The 26,771-nt window shown below is 61.5% G+C and overlaps 1 protein-coding gene across 3 annotated transcripts in view; it reads right to left on the reverse strand.

The window, feature by feature from the left end:
• The window catches only part of EPHB2 (EPH receptor B2), a 159,924-nt gene that overhangs the window by 48,320 nt on the left and 84,833 nt on the right, over positions 1 to 26,771 (reverse strand). For all 3 annotated transcript variants that reach the window (XM_054394788.1, XM_054394790.1, XM_054394789.1), the window contains 2 exons: positions 2,958 to 3,113; positions 836 to 1,171 (listed from right to left, as the gene is read on the reverse strand). In XM_054394788.1, the coding sequence (XP_054250763.1) occupies positions 836 to 1,171; positions 2,958 to 3,113 (492 nt within the window). The remainder of the gene's footprint in view (positions 1 to 835; positions 1,172 to 2,957; positions 3,114 to 26,771) is intronic.

Consider the following 26,771-nt stretch of genomic DNA (forward strand, 5'->3'; position numbering starts at 1 on the left):
AGATTATCTATAGCTATCTAGATATATATAATCTATATTTTATATAGATTAGATCTAAAAGGTATATAAAATATGTTATATACATATGTATGTGTTTATAATACATATTATATAACACATATAATGTATATAATCTCTATACACACTCATACATGTATGTGCATATATTATACTATATATGTTTATATATAAATATATATTATATCTTTTTTTATATATATTATATCTTTTTTTATTTCCCTGTTATTTATATAAATATTGTATTTTTATATACTTAGACATGTATTAATGTATCAATGTCTCTTATCACACATGAAATAACCTTTCTAATCTTTGTATCAAGTTAGGTGGGGAGGTGAAGCCTAACTAATAATTAATGCTGAGGGAGCTGGGATTGGTTAGCCTAGAGAAGAGAAGGCTCAGGGCAGACCTCATTGCTCTCTACAACTACCTGAAGGGAGGTTGTAGCCAGGAGGGGGTTGGGCTCTGCTCCCAGGCACCCAGCACCAGAACGAGAGGACACAGTCTCAAGCTGTGCCAGGGGAGGCTTAGGCTGGAGGTGAGGAGAAAGTTCTTCACAGAGAGAGTTGTTAGAGGTTGGAATGTGCTGCCCAGGGAGGTGGTGGAGTCACCATCCCTGGAGGTGTTCAAGAGGGGATTGGACCTGGCACTTGGTGCCATGGTGTAGTAGTCATGAGGTCTTGGGTGGCAGGTTGGACTTGGATGATCCTTGAGGTCATTTCCAACCTTACTGATTCTGTGATTCTGTGCTTACTGATACGCTCCCCAATGTCTGTCCTCCTCCCCCCTGCCCTGCTGCCCGCCAGCCGCTTACCAGCCTGGTTGGTGGTGATGTTGACGGAGGCGAAGTGCGGGGAGAAGGGGCTCTGGTCGGTGACGCCGTTGACGGCCTGGATCTCGAAGGTGTACTGGGTGTGTGCCAGCAGGTCGCTGATGTAGACGCGGGGCTCGGCCAGCCCCAGCTGCCGGGGGGCGAACTGCACGTTGTCGCCGCAGCGCGTGCAGGCGCCCCGGCCCGAGCCGCAGCTCTTGCAGATGATGTTGTACACCAGGTCCTCCCGGCCCCCCGCGTCCCGCGGAGGGCTCCACTCCAGCATCAGCGACGTCTCGTTGACGCTGGAGATGACGGCCTGGGGCGCCGAGGGGATGGCTGCGGAGAGGGCAGGCAGAAGGTGTTAGAGACTGAGCCCCGTCCAGCGCTCCGGGGCCGGCGCCACAGCCCCTCCCCCAGCCCCAGACAGGCTCTGGGCAGCCTGATCCAGTTGGGGATGCCCCTGCTGACCGCAGAGGGGTTGGACTGGGGTCAGGAGCACAGGGCTGGGGAGGGGTCAGGAGCACAGGGCTGGGGAGGGGTCTGGAGCACAGGGCTGGGGAGGGGTCAGGAGCACAGGCTGGGAGGGTCTGGAGCACAAGGCTGGGAGGGTATGGAGCACAAGCTGGGAGGGGTGTGGAGCACAAGGCTGGAGAGGGGTCTGGAGCACAAGGCTGGGGAGGGGTATGGAGTACAAGGCTGGGGAGAGGTCTGGAGCACAGGGCTGGGGAGGGGTCTGGAGTACAAGGCTGGGGAGGGGCCTGGAGCACAGCCCTATGAGGAGCAGCTGAGGGAGCTGGGGGTGTTCAGCCTGGAGAAGAGGAGGCTCAGGGCAGACCTCATTGCTGTCTACAACTACCTGAAGGGAGGTCGTAGCCAGCTGGGGGTTGGTCTCTGCTCCCAGGCACCCAGCACAGAACAGAGGACACAGTCTCAAGCTGTGCAGGGGGAGGTCTAGGCTGGGTGTTAGTGGGAAGTTTAGGCTTGAGCTTAACAAGAAGTTCTTCCCAGACAGAGATTGCCCTTTGGGATGTGGTGCCCAGGGAGGGGCTGGGGTCAGTGTCCCTGGAGGTGTTTAAGCAAAGCCTGAATGAGGCACTTAGTGCCATGGTCTGGGTGATCAGTTAGGGTCGGGTGATTGGTTGGACCTGATGATCTTGGAGGTCTCTTCCAACCTGGTTGATTCTGTGATTCTGTGACCTTTGGAGGTCCCTTCCAACCCAGACCATTCTGTGATTCTGCAGCAGGAGACACTTCACACAGGTGCTTCTCCTGGGGTCAGGATGTGTGGAACAAGCTGAGCACAGAATCACAGAACATTAGGGGCTGGAAGGGACCTCTGGAGATCATCCAGTCCAACCCCCTGCCAGAGCAGGGGCACCCAGGGCAGGCCACACAGGAACACATCCATGTAGGGTTGGAAAGTCTTCAGAGAAGGAAACTCCACAACCTCTCTGGGCAGCCTGCTCCAGGGCTCTGTCATCCTCACAGTGAGGAGATTTTTCCTTCTGTTCACAGCCAAAGGCAGAAGCACAATTCCAGGATCATTTCATCATCCCTGGTACAATTCCCCAGTTACTGCTTGCAGCAGTTCTGGCTCCTGGCCTTTGCACTAACCTCCTGTGTGCCAACACAGAGAGCTTCTCACCCCGGGACAGCCCCAGAGGGAAGTCATCATCTGCCAAGAACAGCACAGAACAGCCCCAGTCTGTCCTCCTTGCATGTGCCATGGGTGTGAGCACAGACTGGCCCTGGGGTAAGAAAGAGCCATGGGCTGGACAAGGTGCTCTGAGCCCTTAGACATTAAGAAGTTCTTTACTATGAGGGTGGTGAGACCCAGGAGCAGGTTGCCCAGGGAGGCTGAGGACAATCCCATCCCTGGAAGTGTTTAAAATCAGGCTGGGTGAAGCCTTGAGCAACCTGGGCTGGTGGGAGGTGTCCCTGCCTGTGGCAGGGGGTCAGAGCTGGATGATCTTTAAGGTCCCTTCCAACTGAAGCCATTCTGTGATACTGTGATACTGTGATTCCTCCAGAATCCCACCCAGGGCTTTGTTAGGTATCCTTCAGTGCTCTGAGTGCTGTGTGTCTCCCTTCCCAGCCCCCCAACTGCCCAGTGCCCACGTACTGGTGCAGGGCATGTCGAGGGGGTCGGCGTCCGCCCGGTAGTAGCCGTTCCGGCACACGCAGTTGGTGGCTCCCTCCGAGGTTGTCCTGCTGTTAATCGGGCAGTGGACACAGCCCTCGTCCCCTTGGCTGGCCTTGAAGGTCCCTGATGGGCAGCCTGCAAGAGAACCAAGAGCAGAGGTGAGGAGTGAGGCCCAGGGCTGCTGGGGATGCCCAGAGCCTGGCAGCGCTGCCAGAGAACAACCTCTGGGGCTTTGCAGAGTCCAGAGCCAAGTCCTGGCCGTCTGAAGGCAGGAAGGTGGAGAAGGAGCAGCTGCTCAGAAGGCTCTGAGCAGACAAATTCCAAGGAGAGCTGCCCCTGCTCTCCCTCCTAGCCCCCAGACATGAGGACAGAACAGGATCCTCTCAGGGACCTGTGACCACAGAGAGCTTTTGCCTCCACCACACAAGGACACAGCTGGACCAAGTCAGACCAAAATCCACGGCCACCAAAATCCTCTGCCCAAGAGTGGCCACCCAAGGAGCAGCTCATGAGCCAGGCACCCTCACTGCCCACGAGGACTCCCCACCCTCCAACCCCCACCCTTTATAGCTCAGGGACTTTCTCAGAGCAGGCTCCTTGCATTCAGCCTCCCTTGAGGGCTGCTTCTTCCAGCAGGTCACGCAGTGGATTTGGGACTCCCTGCCTTGGACCCACTCTCCCCTGCAGCAGGAGCCTTGCATGGGCACTGCAGGCTGCATGGAGGAACTGCTGACCTCTGCTTGGGCTCTGCCAGCTGCCATTTGGTTTGATGCAGTCTCACAGTCCACTGCCATCCACCTTCTCCATGCCCCCCAGGGTGGCACAAACCTCTGCCATGCCTCAAGCCAGTTGCACAACAACATTTGCTGGTTCCTTCTCTGCTCTTTTCCCATAATTAGCAAAATCCAAATTATTTTTTAACTCCCAACTGCACAACCTGGTACAGCCCGAGGGGCTCACCTCTGAGAGCCATCAGAGCTGCTCCCAACCTCTCTCTATGCATGGCTGGGTGAGGCTGGGGCTGTTTTCTCCCATGTGCATCACCTCCTGCCTGTTCCATTCCAAATGCCTTCTCATTCCCTGCTCACACCACCTCATGAGGTCCTTTGGCAACTCTCCACAGCCAGTCCTTGTCTTCACTCCTCAGCATCACCAGGAAATAGTCACTTCTGCCATCACCATACCACCATCATTGATCAGTGATTGAGACAAGGGAACTGAGTGCACCCTGAGTAAGGCTGCAGATGACACAGGAAGGAGTGTTGGCCTGCTGGAGGGTAGAAAGGCTCTGCAGAGGGCCCTGGCTGGGCTGGATCCATGGATAAGGTCAGTTGCATGAGGTTTAATGAGGGCCATGTGCTGGGCCCTGCACTTGGGCCACAACAACCCCATGAAAGCTCCAGGCTTGGGGCAGAGTGGTTGGAAAGCTGCCTGGCAGAGAAGGACCTGGGGGTGCTGGTTGACAGCAGCTGAAGATGAGCCCAGGGGGTGCCCAGGTGGGCAAGAAGGGCACCAGCAGCCTGGCCTGGATCAGCAATGGTGTGGGCAGCAGGAGCAGGGCAGGGATCATGCCCTGTTGCTGGGCACTGGGGAGGCTGCACCTCAAATCCTGGGCTCAGTTTTGGGGCTTCACTCCCAGGACACTGAGGGCTGAGGAAGGGTCAGAGAAGGGCAACAAAGCTGGGGAAGGGTCTGGAGAAGAGGGCTGGGGAGGAGCAGCTGAGGGAGCTGGGGGGGATTTAGTGTGGAGAAGGGGAGGCTGAGAGGCTCTGGAGCTGCAATGCTCCCAGGATCCCCCTACTACTAACACCAATGCCTCAAACACAACAAGAGCAGCAGAGAGAACTGCTCCAGTCTGACACCCAGGGGGAAGGACAGGGTGAAGAAGGTCATTTGATCACAGATGGTTTAACACAGGGCCCCCTTTCACCTTCCAGAGGTTGATTTGCAGAATAACAACTTTCCTTTCAGGCTTCTTCTGCATCCAGACAGAAACACTCCAGAAACGCTGATGCTGCCCCCAGAGACTAAAAGCATTGCCCAGGCTCAGCCTGGCACAGGCTGCTGGCTGCAAGTCAGACTTCTTCAAGGGGGGAGGAAACCTGGGGGCTGCCCAAATCCCAAGCTGGGCTGCCAGGGTTCTGTGCCTGTGCCATCACAACACAGCCAGAGGTTTGGGCAGCTTCCTTCCTCCCCAGGAAGTCCCCCCCAGGAGGCACAGCATAAAACAATCCTGGAAAATCAGAACTTCTCCAAAGAGAAACCTTCTGAAGTGGTGCTGGCAGGCAGGAAAATCCCTGAAATCTGATGCAAAGACGTTTCCTATGTTGTTTTGCCTCCAGTAGTGACAGTCTCCAGAAGTAAAATCAGTGAACCCTGTGTTCAGAACTGCTTTGCTCCCTCCAAGTCTTCCTCTGGGTGGGAAAATAGCTTTGCACTTGGACACCCCCCCTCCAGTTTCTGGTTTCCAAGGTAAACAGCAAATCCAAACTGGAATCTTCAGGCAGGAGCTACCCCCCTCCTGCAGGAACTGTGTGAATGGCCTCACCCCTTGCTGGAAGCCAGGAGGGCCCTCCAGTTGTTTCATGCCAGGGGTGGTGCCAGCAGCTTTGGAAGATGCTGCTTCCCCTTGGGCTTGCAGCAAGGGCAGGGCTCAGCATCCCTAGAAGCTGCTGCTTGGAAAGAGGGATCTGCAACCCTGAATGCTGAGCAATTCCCACTCTGACAGAGCTGCCTCCACCCCAGGAGGGCCATCCCCATGACAGCAGCTCTGGCCCCATCCCTGCAGCAGGTTTGCAGTTTCCCACATGGAGGGGTCCCACATCTCCAGCACCAACCAGAGGATGCTGATAGGGGTTCACAGGGAGCATAAGGACCTTTAATTGCTTCACTGCTACACCCCGGCCTGGGTGGCTGCCTGGGCAGGGCACAGCTGAGTGCTGCCTGAGGCTCTGCCAGGCAAGGCTGGGAATGCCTGAGCAGCACTGGGTGTCCTCCTTTCCCATGCCCCCACCCCCAGGGCATCGAAGGTGGTCATGCTTGGGAAGGCAACAGCAGGGAGAAGAATCCATCCTGGGTCCTGCCCTCCCCTGCAGGAAGACCTTATCAGGGATCTGGAAGGGAGCTGCAGCTGCTGCTGGAGGCAGTGCTGGCATGAGGCTTCCAGCCCTTCTTCCCTGTAGTGCTCTCCACCCTGGGCCCCCCCTGGCTCAGGCGTGGGGGACAGAGCTCCGGCCAAGCATGCAGGAGGGGCTGCAGAGTGGTTCCCTGGTTGCTGGCCCTGGGTCTCACTGCCTCTCTCTAACCAACTTTCTAATTGATCCAGTGTGAGCTGAGCAGGCTCCAAACAGGCTCAGAGCAAAAAGCTCTCTCCTGCAATAAAAGTTTCCCAAATGGCAGCCACAGCCCAGGCTAATGGCTCTGACTGGGTCCTCCTCAGCTCTCTTCTCCTGGGTTTGCTCCTCCTGGCACCACAGCTCCCTCCCCTCCAGCAGGACATTTGTAAGGGCTGATGGAGAACAGCAGCCCTGGCCCTGACACTTGGGATCCACCAAGAGTCTCCCCCCCCCCCCCAGCCTTGTCTGCCCCCTGGCTCTCTCCTCCCTGGGGCCAGAGCCAGGCTCTGCAGCCCATTGCCTTCAGCATCTCCTGGAGCTGCCTGCCTTGGCCACATCCTGCCCCTCACCCTCCCCTGTGCTTTTGGGAGCCTTCTGCCACCACTCCCTCTGCTCCTGCTGGCACCTAATTGCCCTGCCGATGCCACCCCAGGCTGGGGCTCCCTTGGCCATGTACCACAGGACAGTTCCTGCACCAGCCCTGTGCCCAGTGGGCACCACTGACTTGCTCCTATGGAGAATGGGTTTGGGTTGGAAGGGACCTTGAAACTCATCCAGCTCCAACCCCCTGCCATGGGCAGGGACACCTCCCACTTGCTCAGGGCCTCATCCAGCCTGGCCTTGAACACCTCCAGGGAGGGGACATCCACAGCCTCCCTGGGCAACCTGTGCCAGTCTCTCCCCATCCTCACTCTCAAGAATTTCTTCCTCCTCTCCAGTCTCAATCTCCCCTCTCCCAGCTCAAAGCCATTGTCCCTCATCCTGGCACTCCCAGCCCTTGGCAAAACTCCCTCCCCAGTTCTCCTGGAGCCCCTTCAGGCTGCTCTAAGGTCTCCCTGGAGCCTTTTCTTCTCCAGCCTGAACAGCCCCAATTCTCCCAGCCTGTCCTGTCCCCAGAGGGGAGGCTCTCCAGCCCTCTGATCATCTTGGTGGCCTCCTCTGGACCCTCTCCAATACCAAACCCATGTCCTGGGCCATGCCAGGATTGTGGCCAGCACAGTGCAGGAGGTGTTTTCCCCTGCCAGGCACTGGGGATGCTGCTGTGACCTGTCTGGGGTTGCCCAGTTCACAGAGTACACTGGAAGGTCACCAAGATGTCCAACCCTGGGGCTCAGAGCAGGCAAGGAGAGGTGGGAAGGGCTGGAATGGGGTAAGTGGGCTGGGGGAGGGACCTAACTGCAGCTGCAGCCCCTTGGGGCACAGAGAGCAGACAGACCCAAACACTTCTCAGGGTACAAGGGCCACAAGTTCAGACTGGACATTAGGAAAAGCTCCTTCTGCAATGGAGAACCTGTGCTGGGACAGGTCACAGGGGGGTGGTGCTCCCCTTCCTTGGGGCAGACTCAGTGAAGTGCTGTGGCTGCCCTGAGCCAAGCCTGGGGGCAGCCTGCACCCACAGCCACCCCCCAACAACTACACCCCAACACCCCCAGAACTTCAGGGTTCTGCTGCTGGGGGTGTGTGGAGCAGTGCTGGTGAGGTTGTCCTGTGCAGGAGGCTCCTGTGACCCCTCAGGCCTGAATTTACCTCTTCTCCTTCACCAGCTGTGCCCTTGCCAGAAGCTCAGGGCTGGCAGGACCTGGTTGTCACTTCTCCCATACTCTGCCCCTGAGCCTTGACCCTTGCGTTTAGTTCCACAGCAAATGGAGCTCCCCTTGCCTCACCTGCAAGGGCTGCCCCTTCCCTGCCTGCTCCTGTCGCTCCCCTGCTGCTGGTTGTCACCTCAGCTGCCCACTGCCTTTGGATCTGCTTACCCTTGCTCCACAGCCTCTCCAGGCTGCAGGGAGGAGGACTCAGTCCTGCCATGCAGGGCTGCAGTGCAGGAGGCAGCTGGCAGCACCCAAGCCCTTTGGCCATGGCATTGGTGATGGCTCTGAAAAAGAGAGGACCTTGAAGTTCTAGGGCCAGCTCTCTGTCCTCATCCCTCCTGGGGCCACACAGGTCCTCCAGCTTCCTTCCTGCTAAATTTCAGGAGCAGTCAACACCTCCTAGCTGAGAGGAGCAGTGCATGGCATGGCCAGGGACTGTCACTGCCAGGGGCTCTGACAGAAGGACAGAAGGGAAATCAGGGTCAGTTGAGATCAGCTGAGGGGGAAGGTGGTGTGGACTAAAGAGGAGACAGCAGAGGAAGAAGCTACAATGCAAATGTTCCTGCTTAACCCCCCCACTCTCCATGGGACAGAATCAGAAGCAGATGGCACAGGCCTGCAAAAGCAGCCTCCCACTGCTGGTGGCCCCCAGACAGGTCCCCATGCCAGCCATGGCACAAGCAGCCTGCACCTCACCAGCAGCTCCAGGGACCAAGCAACATCTCAAAGAATCATAAACAGAATGCTCTGGGCTGGAAGGGATCTCCACAGCTCACCCAGTCCAACCCCCTGCACTCAGCAGGGACATCCTCCTCTAGATCAGGCTGCCCAGAGCCCTCTCCAGCCTCCCCTTCAATATCTCCAGGGATGGAGCCTCGGCCACCTCCCTGGGCAGCCTGCTGCAGTGTTCCAGCAGCCCCAGCACACAGCACTGCTGCTCTGGCCCCCAAACCCCACAGCCCCCACAGCAGAGCTCCCCAGAGGTGCCCTCAAGCCACCTCATCTGTCCCCCAGCCTCAGCCCTGGGCTCCTTCAGACACAACCTCCTCAGAAGTGCCCCTGGCAAGGATCCTCATGCTGCTCCCTGCCAGTCTGCAGCTCACCACTGCCTGCTGGCTTTAAGAGGTCACATCTCATTCTCTCCATCATCCACCCTCTCACAGAATCACAGAACTGTCAGGGACCTCAAGGCTCATCCAGCTCCAACCCCCTGCCATGGGCAGGGACACCTCACACCACAGCAGGTTGCTCACAGACACCTCCAGCCTGGCCTTAAACACCTCCAGGGATGAGGCTTCCACCACCTCCCTGGGCAGCCTGTGCCAGTCTCTCACCACCCTCCTGGAGAACAACTTCTTCCTGGCACCCAGCCCATGAGGCTCTCTCTGTGTGGTGACACCAAACATCACACTGCTGCTGCCCAGCCTCCTGCTGTTCCCTGGGGAAGAGCATGGGCTGCAGGGCTCCCCAGCTGGCTGCAGGGCTCTGGGGGCTGCAGTGCTCTCTTTTGTCAATCCTGCTGCCTTTTGGATCCACCAAGAGGCATCTCCTGTGCTCTCCAGGCAGCAGCCTGCCCCTGCTCAGCAGGCACACAGCCTGCAGGCTGTTTACAGGCCAAGGCAGCTTGCTCCAATTGGTCTCCAGGAGAATTTAGGACTTTCACATTCTGTTACTTTGTTTGGTCTTGTTTAAATGCTTCCCAAAGCTCCTGCCTGGGAGAGCTCTGCCTCCCCAGGCTGCTCTGTTACCCATCAGGGGAAGGGCTCCCAGGTTCTTAACAGAGGAAGAGAAGGGAACCAAGCAAGCAAGTGGTGACATCCACCCCCCTAATCCTATAAACCTTCCTGCTTTAATTGGTGTTAAAACAGAGATAATCTTATCTCAGCCCTCACCAGAAGGCATTGGATGTGCTCTCTGGCAGCCTCTCTAGAAGCCCTCCCAAACTTGCCAAGCATTCTGTGTCTGGGGCCCGAGGAGAAGGCCTCCAGGGGACACAGCAGTCACAAGGGAGCTCCTGCTGGACAAGAGCCCCCCAGGGGTCACCCCTGGTGCTGGTGCAGATCCAGAGCCACCCTCAGCAGCATGGGGCTGCTGGGGACAGGCAATGCACACCTCCCACAGACCAGGGCACCAGAGCAGTCAGGGACCATGCCTGCACACCTCCTGGTGTGAGCAGAGTCAGGATCAGGCCCTTGAGTGGCCTCCAGCCCCAGGGACTCCCAAGTGCAGCTGCAGCTGCTCAGTGCCCTTACCTGTGAGTCACCCAGCCCAGCCCAGCCCCCCAGTCCCAGAGGCTGGAGGAGCAGGGGTGCATAGTGTCCCTGCAGGACATTCCTGCCTGCCCCAGGGGCCCCAGGCCCTGTCCCCAGCATGCAGAGGTGTTGGCAGCACCATCCCAAACTGCTCTGCCCTGACTTCCCATGGCATGGGCACTGCTGCCCTCCCACCCCACGCTCTCCTCTCCAGCCCCTTTGGGTGCAGTTCCCAAGGGAAGCTTTTGCAGGAGGAGCTGGAGCAGGCCATGTTCCATCAGGAGATGCTAATGCTGCTCAGCACCCAGTTCAGCCAAGTTTCAGAAGCCAGCTGGGCAAGTGGCAGCAGCAGCTTTCCAGATGCCAGCTTTGCTCTGTGTCAGCACGAGGTGCTGAGTGGAGCTGGCAGAAGGGCTGCTGCCAAGTGCTTACTTGTGGGGGGACATCACTGGGGTGCAGCTGCACAGGAACTTCCCTTCCCTGCCTGCTGTGAGCAGAGAAGCCCCAGGCAGGCAGCATGGCAGAAGAAGGGAGCTCACACACTGCCCACTTCCACTTCCCAGGGGGCCCTGACCTCTGCTCATGAGGGGAAACCCCAAGGGCAGCCAAGCAGCCTTCCTCCAGAAAGTGCTCTGCCACTGCTGAGATCTGCAGGCAGCACTGCTGCACTCTGGGCAGGGGGCAGAGCATGGAAGCAGCTCTGAGGGAGGGCACCAGGACAGCTGGGGCTGGAGCACCAGGAGGGCAAGAAGAGGCTGAGGGTTGGAGAAGGTAAAGGGCCCCAATGAGGCAGCAGGAGGCTGTAAGGAAGATGGAGCCAGACCCTCAGAGCTGGGACAAGACTCGTGGGGAACTGCAGCTGCACACAAGGAGAACCTTTTCCATCCCAAGGTTGGGCAGGTGCTAGAGGGAGGGCTCAGAGAGGTGCAGGAATCTGCATCCTTCCCAAGGATCTGGCAGAACTTCCCATCACTCTAGCTGCCCATGGTCAAGAGAGCTTCCACTGCTGCAGCTTTTGGATGCCCAAGCTGCCCTCTGCTCCACAGGCCACCCCCTTCCAGCGCAGGGGCACAGCCAGCACTCCTCTGGCCTGAAGGTGAGAGAGAGGCAAGGGCCAGGCTGCTGTTTGTGGGAGCAGCCTGGGAGGGGGGGAGGGAAATCCCTTTTTAACTTTGCTTCAACTGAGAGGCTCTGCTAACCCAGCCCCAACAGCAAGTGGCAGACCCCTGCCCAGCAGGGGCCCTGGGTGCTGTCAGCACACGAGGCTCACGGCGCCCAGCGCCAGCCTGCTCCCCCACAGGGCCATCTGTCCCTGCCACCTCTGATTCACTCACGTCCCAGCAGGCACATTTCTGGCCCCTGAACGTCATTGAGGCTTCCAGACCGACCTGAGTGAGCTGAAGCAGCTCCATCCATCGAGGAGCTGGGATGGGCTCTGAACTGCTGGCTTGGGAGGGCACTACAGGAAGGAACCAAAATTGCTGTGCCTGCAGGCAGCTGAGCTGCTGCAAAGCTGGGGCTGCTTCAAACCAGAGGGGTGCAGAAAGCCTCTGAGAAGTCCACCCCTGCAGGGGCAAAACAGCTTTATGCCACCACTGGAGAAGGAGTGTCACATAATCACAGCAGGTTAGGGGCTGGAAGGGACCTCTGCTCTTTTCTCTCCAGTACCAAGTGACAGGAGGAGAGGAAATGGCCTCAGGTTGCACCAGGGGAGGGTTAGGTTGGAGATGAGGAAAAATTTCTTTACTGCAAGAGTGGTCAGGGATTGGAACAGGCTGCCCAGGGAGGTGGTGGAGTCCCCATCCCTGGAGGTGTTCAAGAAACCTCTGGCCATGGCACCTGGGGCTGTGGTGGTGTTGGGTTGCTGATTGGACTGCATGATCTCAGAGGCTTTTTCCAATCAAACCAATTCTGTGATTCTATCTTGCTGGGATTATTGCATACCCAGGATCTGATTTGGACACCTGGACTGCTGTAGGTTCACAGCCTCACCTCAGGTCACCTTGTCCCATGGTATCACCACTTCAGGAGACACTAAGGTCTTAACCTGAGTCTGCTGTGGCTTCACTCCAGACATATTCTACCTTTCTGCTGACATGAGCCAGGCACTGGGAGGCTGGGCAAAGAGCACAGAAGTCCAAGGCAGGAAGCCTCAGCTCTGAAACCAGCAGCTGGGTTTCTGGCAGGCAGCAGGGAATGTGCTGTGGGGCTGCAGGGTGAAGACCTCTCCAGCCAGCAGGTCCAACCGCCCTGCACCCTGGCAAAAGCAACATGGCCATGGCAAGGTCACCATGTGCCAGGGATGTGCCTGCAAGGAGAGGCAGAGCAGAGGCTTTATCAGGGATTTTATCACCCCTTTGCCAGCAAATCTTCCCTGCATCCTCCCTGCTCTGCACACCTGCAAGGACCTCTGCACCCCAGGGCTGAGCAGTGCCCACCGCCGGCCTTGGCCCTGCACCCCATGCCTCAGGCTGTTGCTGGGGCTCCTGCAGTCCCCAGGGCTGTGAGGGATCAACATCAGAAGGAGATGGTTGATCCCCAAGTCCCCTGGTTCCCATTGCACTGATAACTTTCCCCAGCAGGATGCTCCATGGCAGCCACTAATTCCCTGCCTCCATCCATCAGGAGCAGGGCTGAGTGCCGAGCGCGCGGCGGCCGAGAGCGCAGCTGGGAGCAGGCAGCTTTCAGCAGCTCATAACTCCTGCTCCTTGGGCCTGCAGCCATCAAAATGCACCTTCCACACCTGAGAGCTTTCTTCCACCAGATTTCATACTTCCACACTCCCAGATTTTCATACTCCCCCCGGAAAGCAGAGAGGCCTTGGGAAGGCGTCACAGGCAATGCCAGATGGGAAAAAATGTGAGGCTGGGAGCGCTCCGGAGGCTTCCAGCTGCACCAGAGCTGAACCCAGGCCCTGCCTCTGCACTCAGAAGCAGCTCTCAGTAAATCATGGATCTTCTCCAGCTCCACATCTCCAGAGCACTCCCACCACGCTCAAGGGCTTACACCTAGTGCTGGGTGTGCAGTGTGAGCACCGAACAGGTTCTGAGATGCCACAGCCACCAAGGATGGAAGCACAAAGCAAACAACACGGGGAGTAACCAAGGAGGAAGCTGTTGCTGCCCCCAGAAAAACATAGCTCATGCTCTTCAGAAGAACTAATTGATAGAAGAGAATCATAGAATCATAGAATCATAGAATCATAGAATCATAGAATCATAGAATCATAGAATCATAGAATCAGCCAGGTTGGAAGAGACCTCCAAGATCCTCCAGTCCAACCTATATCACCTAGCCCTAAGCAATCACCCAGACCCTGGCACCAAGTGCCTCATCCAGGCTGTTCTCGAACATCTCCAGGGATGGTGACTCCACCACCTCCCTGGGCAGCACATCCCAATGGCAAATCTCTCTCTGTGAAGAGCTTCCTCCTAACCTCCAGCCTGTACCTCCCCTGGCACAGCTTGAGACTGTCCCCTCCTTCTGCTGCTGCTTGCCTGGGAGCAGAGCCCAACCCCCACCTGGCTACAACCTCCCCTCAGGTAGTTGTAGACAGCAATGAGGTCTGCCCTGAGCCTCCTCTTCTCCAGGCTGAACACCCCCAGCTCCCTCAGCCTCTCCTCACAGGGCTGTGCTCCAGACCCCTCCCCAGCTTTGTTGCCCTTCTCTGGACACCTTCCAGCACCTCAACATCTCTCTTAAATTGAGGAGCCCAGAGCTGGACACAGGTCTCAAGGTGTGGCCTGACCAGTGCTGAGCACAGGGCAGAATAATCTCCCTGGTCCTGCTGGCCACACCATTCCTGATCCAGGCCAGGATGCCATTGGCTCTCCTGGCCCCCTGGGCACACTGCTGGCTCCTGTTCAGCTACTCTCAACCAGCACCCCCAGGTCCCTCTCTGCCTGGCTGCTCTCAGCCACTCTGTCCCCAGCCTGTAGCACTGCTTGGGGTTGGTGTGGCCAAAGTGTAGAACCCTGCCCTTAGCCTTGTTCAGTCTCATCCCATTGGCCTCTGCCCACCCAGCCAGCCTGGCCAGGTCCCTCTGCAGAGCCCTCCTACCCTCCAGCAGATCCACTCCTGCTCCTTCTTTGTGTCATCTGCAAACTTGGTGTCATTCTGGCCAAGAACTTCCAGTGAAAGAGTAAAAAAGCATCTTAAAAAGTCACAAAGTGGCAGCAATGGCAGCAAACACAGACCCCCACCAGTGAGTGAGAAACTGGGCAGAGCCTGGGAGATGAGGAAGGATTTCTTCCCTGCAAGAGTGGTGTGGTAGCTTCAGGCTCTGCCTTGACAATTTTTTCACAGACCTGGAGCAGAAAGTAGTGAAATGTAAATAAACCACTACTGGGTGCAAAAAGGAAAACAGTGACAGTTGCAACCAATGCCTCTGCAGAGACAAAGGACTTCAAGTAGTGGCACCAAAACAATCTCTCTCTCTTCTCTCCCTCACTGGCTTCTGCTTGACCCTGGCTGCACTGCTGTTGTTGTGACTGCTGTCAACTGCTCTGCTCTGTCTCGTCCCTTGTGTACAGGGGGGCAAGGGGGAGGCAGGAGGGGAGAAGCTGTTGCAGACCAGGGGGGTCCTGGTGCTGTTTATTAACAGTCAATCCCTGTAACCACTATAACTGCTGTGTACTTGCACACATTCACTGCAGTCCATTGCAGACTTGCTTCTGAATGCAGCTTCCAGCTGAGCTGGGCTGGGAGGTTAATGCTGGGAGGGGAATTTTCAACCTACCACAAGTGGTCAGGCACTGGGACAGGCTGCCCAAGGAGGTGGTGGAGTCCTCATCCCTGCAGGTGTGCAAGAAATGAGTAGATGTGGCAGGGTGGGACATGGTCTGGTGTCATGGAGGTGTTGGGTGGGAGCTTGGACTTGTTGGGCTCAGAGGCTTCTCCAACCCTAATGGTTCTATGAGCCCAAGATGGAAATCAAGACTGCAACAACCAGTGAAGCCCTAGCAGAGGTGGGTGTCTGTCCCCAGAGGTGGGTGTCTGTCCCCAGAGGGGGGTGTCTGTCCCTAGAGGTGGGTGTCTGTCCCCAGAGGTGGGTGTCTGTCCCTAAAGGTGGGTGTCTGTCCCCAGAGGGGGGTGTCTGTCCCCAGAATGTGTCCAGGCTGCCCATGGTGACACAGACAGAGGGGAGCTGTAAGAAGCCTGGGGACTGAGGATTGCTTCCCAGCCAACACTTCCTTACGTTTCCCATCCCCCCTGGAAGCAGGAAGAACATCAGTGCCAGGCAGGATGAGATGACTCCTGCCCAGGGCCTTGAAGAGCCAAGGAAACCATGGTGTGAGTGCTGGTGCCCAGCAGATCAGCTGCTGTGAGAGCAGTCTGGGGGAGCAGGCACACCCCAAGGGCTGCCTGTGGCTCTCCAGGGTAGGAAGGAGCTGTTTGGGTCTCTGGGCCAAGGGGATGGCAGCACTGCTAGGGACAAGCAGAGCAGCAAGTCTGGGGAGCATCTGTCTGCTGAGAGCCCTGGGGCTGATGAGGCTGCAGGAGAGAGGCTGAGAGGGGTGAGAGGGGATCTGAGCAGTGCCTACAAACACCTGAGGGGTGGGGGGCAAAGAGGGGCCAGGCTCTGTTCAGTGGGGATAGGATGAAGGGCAACAGACACAAACTGGAACCCAGGAGGTTCCACCTCAACGGGAGGAAAAACTTCTCTGGTGTGAGGCTGCTGAGCCCTGGAGCAGGCTGCCCAGAGAGGTTGTGGAGTCTCCTTCTCCAGAGAGCTTCCAACCCCACCTGGATGCGTTCCTGTGTGCCTTGCCCTGGGTGCTCCTGCTCTGGCAGGGGAGTTGGGCTGGATGGTCTCTGGAGGTCCCTTCCAGTCCCTGCCATTCTGTGACTCTCAGTGACACCACATGAAGTCCCCCGATACATTTTCTCTGTGTTGTGGGTTTCACTTGCAGGAGGTTTGGTTTCCTGCTGGCTCTGCAGGTGGGATCAGACACCCCCTGTGCTGCCAAGGTCGAGCATCCTCCCAGCCCCATTCTGCAGAAGGTGTCCCTGGGCACTGCAGGTCAGACTGAAGAATACAGACTGGAAAGCAGAGAGGTTGCTGCAGAGAGGGGCTGAGCATCACTGCCCAGCAGGAAGCTGCAGCAGCAGCTCAGTGAGGTCCTCAGCTGCAGACAGAGCCCCAGAGTTGGGTCAGACAGGAGGAGAAGTGAGACCCACACAGGGCAGAGCTGTCCAAGCTCCAATTCCCTGGTCCCTCCAGCAGCCACATGAAAACAAGGATTTAGGCTTCCTCATCCCCACACTGCCCAAGCACTGAGCTCCTCTGGCTGCAAGGACTCCCAGCAGCCCTTCTCCAGGGCCCTTCACTGAGTTTCCCCCAGGCTGGCAGCTCCCAAAGCCCTGGCAGGGCTGTGGCTGCCACCAGGACCTCCTCTGGCTGGGGAGGAGCCAGGCAAGCACCACAGGTGCCTGTGGGCAGCAGCTGGGTACTGGAGCAGGGCTGTGGCTGGAGAAGGCTTTCTTCAAAGCACAAGGTGCCTGGAGCAGCTCCAGCTGGGGTGGGAGCAGGGCAGATGGCAGAGCCCTGCTAATCCATGCAGGAAAGCCAAGCACAGCTCCTTGGGATGCTGCCAGCTCTGCTCCCACCCCACAGCCACTCTTGGTCCTGCAGATTGGCACAGCCCCCAGGAAGGTCCCATGGGGAGACAGAACCACAGACCTGGTGAGGCTGGGAGAGGCCTTTGAGCTCCTCAAGTCCAGCTGCTCACCCAGAGCTCACAACCACTGCTGCTGAACCACTGCCACTGCACCACATCCCTCAGCACCACGTCCCTCAGCACCACAGCCCTCAGCACCACATCTCTCAGCACCACAGCCCTCAGCACCACAGCCCTCAGCGCCACATCCAGGAAGCTCTGAAACACCTCCAGGGACGGGGACTCCACCACCTCCCTGGGCAGCCTGGGACAATGCCTGGCAACCCTTGCTGGGAATAAATTATTCCTCATGTCCAACCTGAACCTCCCCTGGTGCAACTTGAGGCCGTTTCCTCTCATCCTGTCACTTGTTGCCACATTTTGAGAGCCCAACCCCCAGCTGGCTCCAGCCTCCTCTCAGGGGGCAGTAGAGAGCAGTGAGGTCTCCTCTCAGCCTCCTCTTCTCCTCTTCACCCCCAGCTCCCTCAGATGCTCCTCACAGGAGCTGTGTTCCAGGCCCTTCCCCAGCTCCGTTGCCCTTCTCTGGACATGCCCCAGACCCTCAATGTCCTCCCTGGAGCTAGGCCCAGAGCTGAACTCTCTACTGAAGGTGCAGCAGGGGACAACCACAGCCCCAGTCCTGCTGCCCACACTACTCCTGACCCAGGCCAGGATGCCATTGGTCTGCTTGGCCTCCTGAGCACACTGCTGCCTCATCTTCAGCTGTCCCCCAACCACCATCCCCTGGCCCTTCCTCACCAAGCACCTCTGCAGCCCTCCTGCCCCACACCTGTACTGCTGCAGGGGTTGCTGTGGCTCAGGGGTTGCTGCCTGGCCAGGTCTCCCTGATCCAGATGCTCACATGAGAGGCTCTGTGCCCTGCCTGATGCAGAATGCTGTCCCGGAGCACAGAGGGGACAGCAGGGCTGGGCTGGAGCTTTGCCTACATGTCCCAGCCCACCCCTGCTGCAGATTTCCCCCCCCCCCCCCCCCAAGCCCTCTGCATGCTGCAGCCCAGCAGGCTGGGAGATGCCTCATGGTGAGGGCTGCAGGAGCAAAGCTGGAGCTGCTGTGCTGCTGGAGCAGAAGGCTGCATCTCTCTCCTGCTGCCTTTGGCTCCATCTCCAGTACAGGTCCTGGCTTCCCATGGAAAAGCAGCATCAGGAGCAAGGACAGAGAGGCTGACTGCAGCTGGGGTGCAAGGCAGAGCTCTGCTGGTGGGACAGGGCCAGCAGAGCACACAGCTGGGGCTAGAGACAAGTTCTGGCATCTCCAGCATGCTGAGGCTCCTCCTGCCTCCTGACTGCTCTCTCTCTGGGGTCTCTCTGCTGCTTCTGTTGCTGTGCTTTCATCTGCTCCCCTGGAACCATCCCCAGGTGTCTCCCCAGCTTGTTCTCTGCCAAGCCTCCCACGGGAGGATCTCAGCAAGCCTCAGGCTCAGCACAGTGGGGCACAGAGCCTGCCCTACTCCCATGCCAGTCCCCAGCAGCAGAACACAGCTTCTGGGGGCCTTGTCTCAAGGAGACCTTGCACGGGGCAGCCCAGCCCTGCCTCCAGCTCAGCCAGGCCATGGCACCGCCGTCCTGGAGCCAGCAGGGAAGGGCTGGCACTCCCCACACCACGGCAGGGCTGGCACTCCCTACATCATGGCAGAAGTGGCACTCCCCACACTATGGCAGATGTGGCACTCCCCACACTATGGCAGAAGTGGCACTCCCCACACCACAGCAGGGCTGGCACTCCCCACACCATGGCAGGAGGCTGATGCCTGCCAAGCAGCAGGAGGGCAGCCAGGAGGTGCCCCTCAGCTCATCTGTGGTGCCCTGCCCAGCCTGCCTTGGGGGCAGTGCCAGGCCTGGGGCCCAGCAGGGCTGGTGCCATGCAGGGGGGTTGCTGACCCCGGGAAGGGCACAGGAGGTGGTGCAGAGCAGCCCTGCCCAGCCAGTCCCTCCCAGTACAACCAGTGCTGTGGTGCTGCCCCCCAGGGCTGCTCCCTGCTCCAGAGGTGAAAATTAAATTAAAGCCAGGTCAGGGACAGTTAATTACAGCAGATTAATGCCAGCCTAATTGGGGCTGCTGACACTGCAGCCACCCAGCCCTGCCACCTTCATTAGCTGCTCATTAACCTCAGCCCTGCTCAGCAGACACCTCCTGGGCTCCCTGCACAGCACAGCACAGCACAGCACAGCACAGCACAGCCCCCAGGGCAGCTCCACCACCACAGAGACCCTCACCACAACAGAGACCCTCACCACCGACAGAGACCCTCACCACGACAGAGACCCTCACCATGACAGAGACCCTCACCACCGACAGAGACCCTCACCACCCATAGAGATCCTCACCACTGACAGAGACCCTCACCAAGACAGAAACCTTCACCACTAACAGAGACCCTCACCACCAACACTGAGACCCTCACCATGACAGACCCTCACCACCAATACAGACCCTCACCACCAACACCAACAGTGAGACCCTTACCGACAACACTGAGACCCTCACCAACAACATCAACAGCGAGATCTTCACCACTACCAACAGACCCTCACCAGCACCAAGAGTGAGACCCTCACCACCACCAAGAGTGAGACCCTCACCACCACCAGTGAGCTCTTTACCACCACCCAGCCACCAGTGACAGCAATCTGCTGTCATCATCCCGAACCACTGACAGCCACCAGCAGCCAGGAGGTCTCCATCTCCACTCAGCATCCTGAGCAGCACAGCAGCCCAGCAGCACCTGTGCCCATCTGCCATGTCCCTCATCCCTGGGCACCATTCCTTGTGGCACTGGCAGGCAGCCAAGTGGTGCCCAGCAGCCAGCAGGAGCACTCCTAGAGCAGCACCTCCTGCCCTCCCCCAGCTGGGCTGTGCTGGCTCCCCACCAGCCTCAGCCTTGAGCCGGTACTGAGAGACTCAGTCACAGAATCTCCTCAGCTGGAACAGGTCTTTAAGGTGCCTGTGGTAGTTTCAGGCTATGCCTTTAACATTTTTCACAGATCTTGACCAGAAAGCACAAAATGTGCGTGATTAAACGGCGGCACTGCTTGGGTGTAAAAAGCTGCTCGTCGATAAGAGATTCATAGGGGTCGCAAACATTCCTATTGGAGGCGGATGGGAGTGTGGAGTGGGGGGGGGGTGCACCACATGAGATGCTGGTTCCCGCGGAAAACATATCATCTGCGTCGGGTGGCGGATTCGCTCCATTCTCTAGGCTCAGTGGGACGAGGCTAATAGCGTGGCTTCACTGACCTTTAGTCTGCAAGTTGGTATCGTGGCTGAGGGTCTAATAACGCTCTGCTTATCTGTTCATCTTCTCCTTCGTCGGCCTTTTGGTCCGATGGGTGGGCAGAGGGGGCACGCAGGAGAGGTGGGCGGAAGCTGTAGATCAGCGAGTCGTGCGCCGCTGGGGCGTGTGTTGGCGCAGGGGAGTCCTAGGTGCGTGTGCTGGGGGGGTGTGTTATTGTGTAATTTAGTGCATTTCTCAGGTTAATATTGTGTATATTTGGGGAGCACAGTCAGCCAAAGGGAGGCCATTGCAGGTCCATTTGGATGTTGTAGTCTTTGCTTGTAGAAGGTCGGCGAGGGCTTGGCTCATTTGGCATTTCCTCCTGACGCGCTGCCCTGGCAGCGAGTTAGACACTGGGCGAGGTGTCGTGGGTGTGGGGGGGGGGGGCGGGGCGTGGTAGGGGGGGGGGGGGTGGTTGGGGGGGGGGGGGGTGTGTGGGGGGTGGGGGGGGGGTTGGGGGGGGTGTGTGGTGGTGGGGGGGGGGTAGGTATGGCGGGGGATGTGGAGGGGTGAGACTCGCACTCGAGTCCACTCTACTCAAACCAAAAACATTCTAATATATCACGAGCCGAAGATGGGGATTACGGCAATCACACACACACATATGAGAGTTGTGTGTGGTGGGGGGTGGGAGGCAATGGGGTGTGGGCGTTGGGGGGGGGTGGTGGTTGGGTGTGTGGGGGGGTGGGGGGGGTGTGGGTGGGGGGGTTGGGGTGGTTGTGTTGTGGTTGGGTGTGTGGTGTGGTGGTTTGGTTGTGGGGGCGGGGGAGGGGGGGGGGGGGGGGTGGTGGGGGGTGTGGGGTTTGGGGGGTGGGGGTTGGGTGGGGGGGGGGGGGGGGTGGGGGGGGGGGGGGGGGTGGGTGGGGGGGTTGGTTGGGGGGTTGTGGGGGGGGGTGGGGGGGGGGGGGGTGGTGGGGGTGGTGGGGTTGGGGGGGGGTGTTGGGGGTGGGTTTGGGGGTTTGGGGTGGTTGGGGGTTGTGGGGGGGGGGGGGGGGGTGGGGGGGGGGGGGGGTTGGGGGGGGGGAGGGGTGGGGTGTGGGGGTGTGGTGGGGGGGGGTGTTGTTGGGGGGTTGGTTGTGGGGGGGGTTTGGGGGTGGGAGGGGGGGGGGGGGGTGGGTGGGTTGTTGGGGGGGGGGGGTGGGGTGGGGGGGGGGGGGGGGGGGGGGTGGGGGGGGTTGGTGGGGGGGTGGGGTGTGGTGGGGGGGTGGTATGTGGGGGGGGTTGGGGGGTGGGTGGGTTTGGGGGGGGGGGGGGTTGGGGTGGGGGGGGGGGGGGGGTGTGGGTGGTGGTGTGTGGTGTGTCGGGGGGGTTGTGGTGTGTGGTTTGTGTTTGTGGGTTTGGGGTTTGGTGTTGGTGTGCGGGGGTTTGTTGTGTGTTGGGGGGGGGGTGTGGTTGTTGGGGGTTTGGGGTGTGATGGGGTGGGGGGGTGTGGTTTTAGGTGTGTGGGGTGTTTTGGGTGGGGGGGTTTGGGGGCGGGGGGTGGGGGGGGGTTGGGGTGCGGGGGGGGTTTTGTTTGGGTGGGATGGGGGTGGGGTGGTGTGGTTTTGTTTGGTGTGTGTGTGGGGGGTGGTGTTGGAGGTTGGGTTGGGTTTGGTGGGGGGGAGGGGGGGGTGGGGGAAGGCGGGGGGGGGGTGGGGGGGGGGGGGTGGGGGGGGGGGGGGGGGGGGGGGGGGGCGGGGGGGGGGGGGGGGGGGGGGGGGGGGGGGGGGCGGGGGGGGGGGGGGGGGGGGGGGGTGGTGGGGGGGGGGGGGGGTGGGGGGTGTGTGGGGGGGGGGTGTGGGGGGTGTGGTGGTGGGGGGTGGGGGTGGGGGGGGTGGTTGGGTGGGGTGGGGGGTGGGTTGGGGGGGGGTGGGGGTGGGGGGTGGGGGGGTGGTGGGTGGGGGGGTGGGGGGGGTGGTGGGGGGGTGTGGGGGTGGGGTGGGGTGGGGGGGTGGGGGTGGTGTGGGTGGGGGGGGGGGGTGGTGGGGTGGGTGGGGGTGGGGGGGGGGGGTGTGGGGGGTGGGGTGTGTGGGGTGGGGTGGTGTGGGGGGGTGGGGTGGGGGGGGGTGGTGGGTGGGGGTTGGGGGGGTGGGGTGGGTGGGGGGTGGGGGGTGGGTGTGGTGGGGGGTGGGGGGTGGGTGGTGGGGGTGGGGGGGGGTGGGTGGGGTGGGGGGGGTGTGGGTGTGGGGTGGGTGGGGGTGGTGGGGGGGTGTGGGGGGTTGTGGGGGTGGGGGTGTGGGGGGGGGGGGTGGGGGGTTGGTGGGTGTGTGGGTGGGGGTGGGTGTGGTGGGGGTGGGTGGTGGTGGGGTGTGGGGTGGTGGGGGTGGGGTGGGGGGGGTGGGGGGGTGTGGGGTGGTGTGGTGGGTGTGGGGGGTGGTGGGGGTGGGTGGTGGTGGGTGGGGGTTGGTGGGGTGGGGGGGGTGGGTGTTGTGGGTGGGGTGGTGGGGGTGGGTGTTGGGGTGGGTGTGGGTGTGTGGGGGGTGTGGTGGGGGTGGGTGGGGGTGTGGGGTGTGGTTGGGTGGGGGGGTGTGGGTGGTTGTGGGGGGTGTGGGGTGGGTGGTTGGTGTTGGGTGGGTGTGTGGGGGTGGTGGGGGTGGGGTGGGTGGGGGTGGGGGTGTGGTGGGGTGGTGGGGGTGTGGGGTGGTGTGGTGGTTGGGTGGGGGGTTGGTGGGGGGGTGTGGGGTGGGTGGGGGGTGGGGGGGTGGGGGGTGGTGGGTGGGGTGTGTTGTGGTGGGGTGTGGGGGTGGGGTGGGTGGTGTGTGGGGGGGTGGGTTGGGTGGGGTGGGTTGGGTGGTGGGGTGGTGGGGGGTGGGTGGGGGGTGGGGGTTGGGGGGTTGTGGGGGTGGTGGGGGGTGGGGGGTGTGGGTGGGTGGGTGGGGTGTGGGTTGTGGGGGGTGTGGGTGGGTGGGTGGGGTGGTTGGGTGGGGTGTGGGGGGTGGTGGGGGGGTGGTGGGGGTGGGGGGGGTGTGGTGGGGTGGGGGGGGTGGGTGGGTGGGGTTGTGGGTGGGGGGTGTGGTGGGGGTGGGGTGGGGGGTGTGGGGGTGGTGGGTGGGGGGTGTGTGGTGGGTGTGGGGGGGTGGTGGGTGGGTGGGGGTGTGGTTGGGTGGGGTGTGGGGGTGGGGGTTGGGGGGTGGGTGTGGTGGGGTGGTGGGTGTGGGGGGGTGGGGTGGGGGTGGGGGGTGTTGGGGTGGGGGTGTGGGTGGGGTGTGGTTGTGGGTGGGGTTGGGTGGGTGGGGTGGTGGTGTTGGGGTGGTGGGTGGTGGGGGTGGGGGGGGGGGTGGGTGTGGGGGGGGGGGGTGGTGTTGGTGGTGGGTGGGGGTGGTTGGTGGGGTGGGTGGGGGGTGTGGTGTGGGGTTGTGGGTTGGGGTGGGGGTGGGTGTGGTGGGGGTTGGGTGGTGGTGGGGTGGGGGTTGGGGGGGTGGGTGGGTGGGGTGTGGGTGGGTGTGGTTGGGTGGGGGGTGGTGGGTGTGTGGGGTGGTGGGTGGGGGTGGGTGTGGGGTGGGTGGGTGTTGGTGGGGGTGGGGGTGTGGGTGGGTGTGGGTGTGTGGGGGGTGTTGGTGGGGTGTGGGGGTTGTGGGGGTGGGGGTGGTTGGGTGGGGGGTGGTGGGTGGGGGGTGGGGGGTGGGTGGTGGGGTGGGGGTTGGGGGGGTGGGTGTTGGTGGGGGTGGGGGGGGGGGTGTGGGTGTGGGGGGTGTGGTGGGGTGGTGTGTTGGGGGTGTGGGGTGTGGGTGGTGGGTGGGTGGTGGGTGGGGGTGGGGGTGGGGGGGTGGGGGGTGGTTGGGTGGGTGGTTGTGGTGTGGGGGGGTGGGGTGGGTGGGTGGTGTGGTGGGGTGGGGGTGTTGTGGGTGTGGGGGGGGTGGGTGGGTGGGTGTGGGGGGTGGGGGGTGGGTGGGTGGTGTGGGGGGGGGTGGGGGGTGGGGGTGGGTGTTGTGGGTGTGGGGGTGGGTGGGGGGTGTGGGGGTGGGGTGGGGGTGGGTGGGTGGTGTTGGGGGGGGTGTGGGTGGTGGGGGTGGGTGGGGTGGGTGGGGGGTGGGGGGGGTGGGGTGGGGGTGGGTGGGTGTGGGGGGTGGTGGGTGGGGTGGTGGGGGGGGTGTGGGGTGTGGGGGTGGTGGGGGGTGTGGTGGGGTGGTGGGGGGGGTGTGGGGGTGTTGGGGGGTGGGGTGTGGGGTGGTGTGGGGTGGGTGTGGGGTGTGGGGTGGGTGGGTGGTGGGGGTGGGGTGTGGGGGGGGGGTGTGGGGTTGTGGGGGGTTGGGTGGTGGTGTGGGGTGGGGTGGGGTGTGGTGGTGGGGGGTGGGGGGTGGGTGGTGGGGGGGGGGTGGGGTGGTTGGGGGTGTGGGGTGGGGGGTGGGGGGTGGGGTGGGGTGGGGGTTGGTGGGGTTGGTGGGGGTGTGGTGTTGTGGGGGTGTGGGTGGGGGTGGTGTTGTGGGTGTGTGGGGTGGTTGGGGTGGTGGGGTGTTGGGGGGTGGTGGGGGGTGGGTGGGGTTGTGGGTGTTGTGGTGGGGTGTGTGGGTGGGGGGTGTGGGTGGGGGGTGGGGTGGTTGTTGTGGGTGGGGTGGTGGGGGTGTGGTGTGGGGTGGGGTGGGGTGGTTGGGGGTGTGGTGGTGGGGGTGGTGTGTGGGGTGGTTGTGGTGGGGTGTGTGTGGGTGGTGGTTGGGGGTGGTGTGGGTGTGGGGTGTTGGTTGGTGGTGGTGGTGTGGGGTGGGTGTGGGGTGGTGTTGGGTGGGGTGTGGTGGGGTTGTGGGTGGGGTGTTGGGTGGGGTGGGGGTGGGGGGGGGTTGGGTGTGGTGTGGGTGGGTGGTTGGGGTGGGGGTGTGGGTTGGTGGGGGTGGTGTTGTGGTGTGGGTGGGGTGTGGGGGGGGGGGTGGGTGTGGGTTGGGGTGTGGTGGGTGGGGGGGGTGGGGTGGGGGGTGTTGGTGGGGTGGGTGGGTGGGGTTGTGGGGTGTGGGGGTGGTTGTGGGGTGGGGGGTGGGGTGTGGGGGGGTGGTGGGGGTGTGGTGTGTGGGGGTGGGGGGTGTGTGGGTTGTGGGTGGGTGGTGGGGGGTTGGTGTGGGGGGTGGTGTTGGGGGTGGGGGGGGGTGGGGGTGTGGGTGTGGTGGGGGTTGGGGTGGGGGTGGTGGGGGTGTGGGTGGTGGGTGGTGTGTGGGGTGGGTGTTGGTGGGGTGGGGGGGTGTGGTGTGGGGTTGGGGTTGGGGGGGTGGGTGTGGGGGTGGGGTGGGGTGGGTTGGTGGGGTTGTGGGTGTTGGTGGGGTGGGGGGTGTGGTGGGGTGGGTTGTTGGGGGTGGGGGGTGGTGTGGGGGGGTGTGGGGTGGTGGTTGGTGGGGTGGTGTGTTGGGGTGGTGTGGGGGTGGGTGGTTGTGGGGGTTGGGGTGGTGTGGTGGGGGGGGTGGTGGGTGGGGGTGGGTTGTGGTGTGGGGGGGGTGTGGTGGGGGGTGGGTGTGGTGTGGTGTGGGGGGGGGGTGTTGGTGGGTGTGGGTTGGGGGTGTTGGTGGGGTTGTGGTGGGTGGGGTGGTGGGGTTGTGTGGGGGTGTGTGGGTGGGGTGGGGGTTGGTGTGGGGGGTGTGGTGTGGGTGGTGGGGTGGGGGTGGGTGTTGGTTGTGGGTGGTTGTGGGTGGGGGGGGGGTGTGTTGGGGGGTGGTGGGGTGGTTGTGGGGTTGGGTGGGTGGGTGTTGGGTGGGGTGGGGTGGGGGGGTGGTGGGTGTTGGGGTGGGGGTGGTGGGGTTGGGTGTGGGTGGGGGGTGTTGGGGTGTGGGTGGGGTGTGGGTGGTTGGTGGGGGGGTGGGTGTGGGTGGTTGGGGTGGGTGTTGGTGGTGGGGGTGTGGGTGGGGTGTGGGGGGGGTTGGGTGGGGGTGTGGGTGGGTGGGGTGTGGGGGGTGGGGTGTGTGGGGTGGTGGGTGGGGGTGTGGGTTGTGGTGGGGTTGGTGTGGGTGGGGGGTGGTGGGGTGGTTGTGGGTGGTGGGTGGGGGTTGTGGGTGTGGTGGGGGGGTGGGGTGGGTGGGGGTGTGGTGGTGGGGGGTGTTGGGTGGGTGTGGGTGGGGTGGTGGTTGGGGTGGGGTGGGGGTGTTGGGTGGGGTGTGGGTGGGTGGTGTGGGGGTGGGTGGGTGGGGTGGGGGTGTTGTGGGTGGGTGGGGGGTGTGGGGTGGGGGTGTGGTTGGTGGGTGGGGTGGGTTGTGGGTGGTGTGGTGGGGTGGGGGGTTGGGGGGTGGGTGTGTGGTTGGTGGGTTGGGTGGGGGGGTGTGGGGTGGTGTGTGGGTGTGGGGGTTGGTGGGTGGGTGTGGTGGGTGGTGTTGGGGTGGTGGGGGTGGGTGTGGTGTGGTGGGGGTGGGTGGGTGGGTTGGGGGGTGGTGTGGGGTGGTGGGGGTGTGGGGGTGGGTGGGTGTGGTGGGTGGGGTGGTGGGGTGTGGGTGGGGTGTGTTTGGTGGGTGGTGGGGGGGTGTGGGGTGGGGGTGTTGGGTGGGGGGTGGGGTGGTGTGGGTGTGGTGGGGTGGGGTGGTGGTGGGTTGTTGGGTGTGTGGTGGGTGTGGGGTGGGTGGTGGGGGTGGTTGTTTGGTGGTGGGGTGGGGGTGGGGGGTGGGGTGTGGTGGGGTGGGTGGGGGTGGTGGGTGTTGGGTGGGGGTGGTGTGGGTTGGGTGGGTTGGGTGGTGGGGGTTGTGGGTGTGGTGGGGGGTGTGGGTGTGGGTGGTTGGTGGT

This window comes from Indicator indicator, chromosome 32 (genome assembly GCF_027791375.1).
Source record: "Indicator indicator isolate 239-I01 chromosome 32, UM_Iind_1.1, whole genome shotgun sequence".
Classification (NCBI taxonomy): Eukaryota; Metazoa; Chordata; class Aves; order Piciformes; family Indicatoridae; genus Indicator; species Indicator indicator.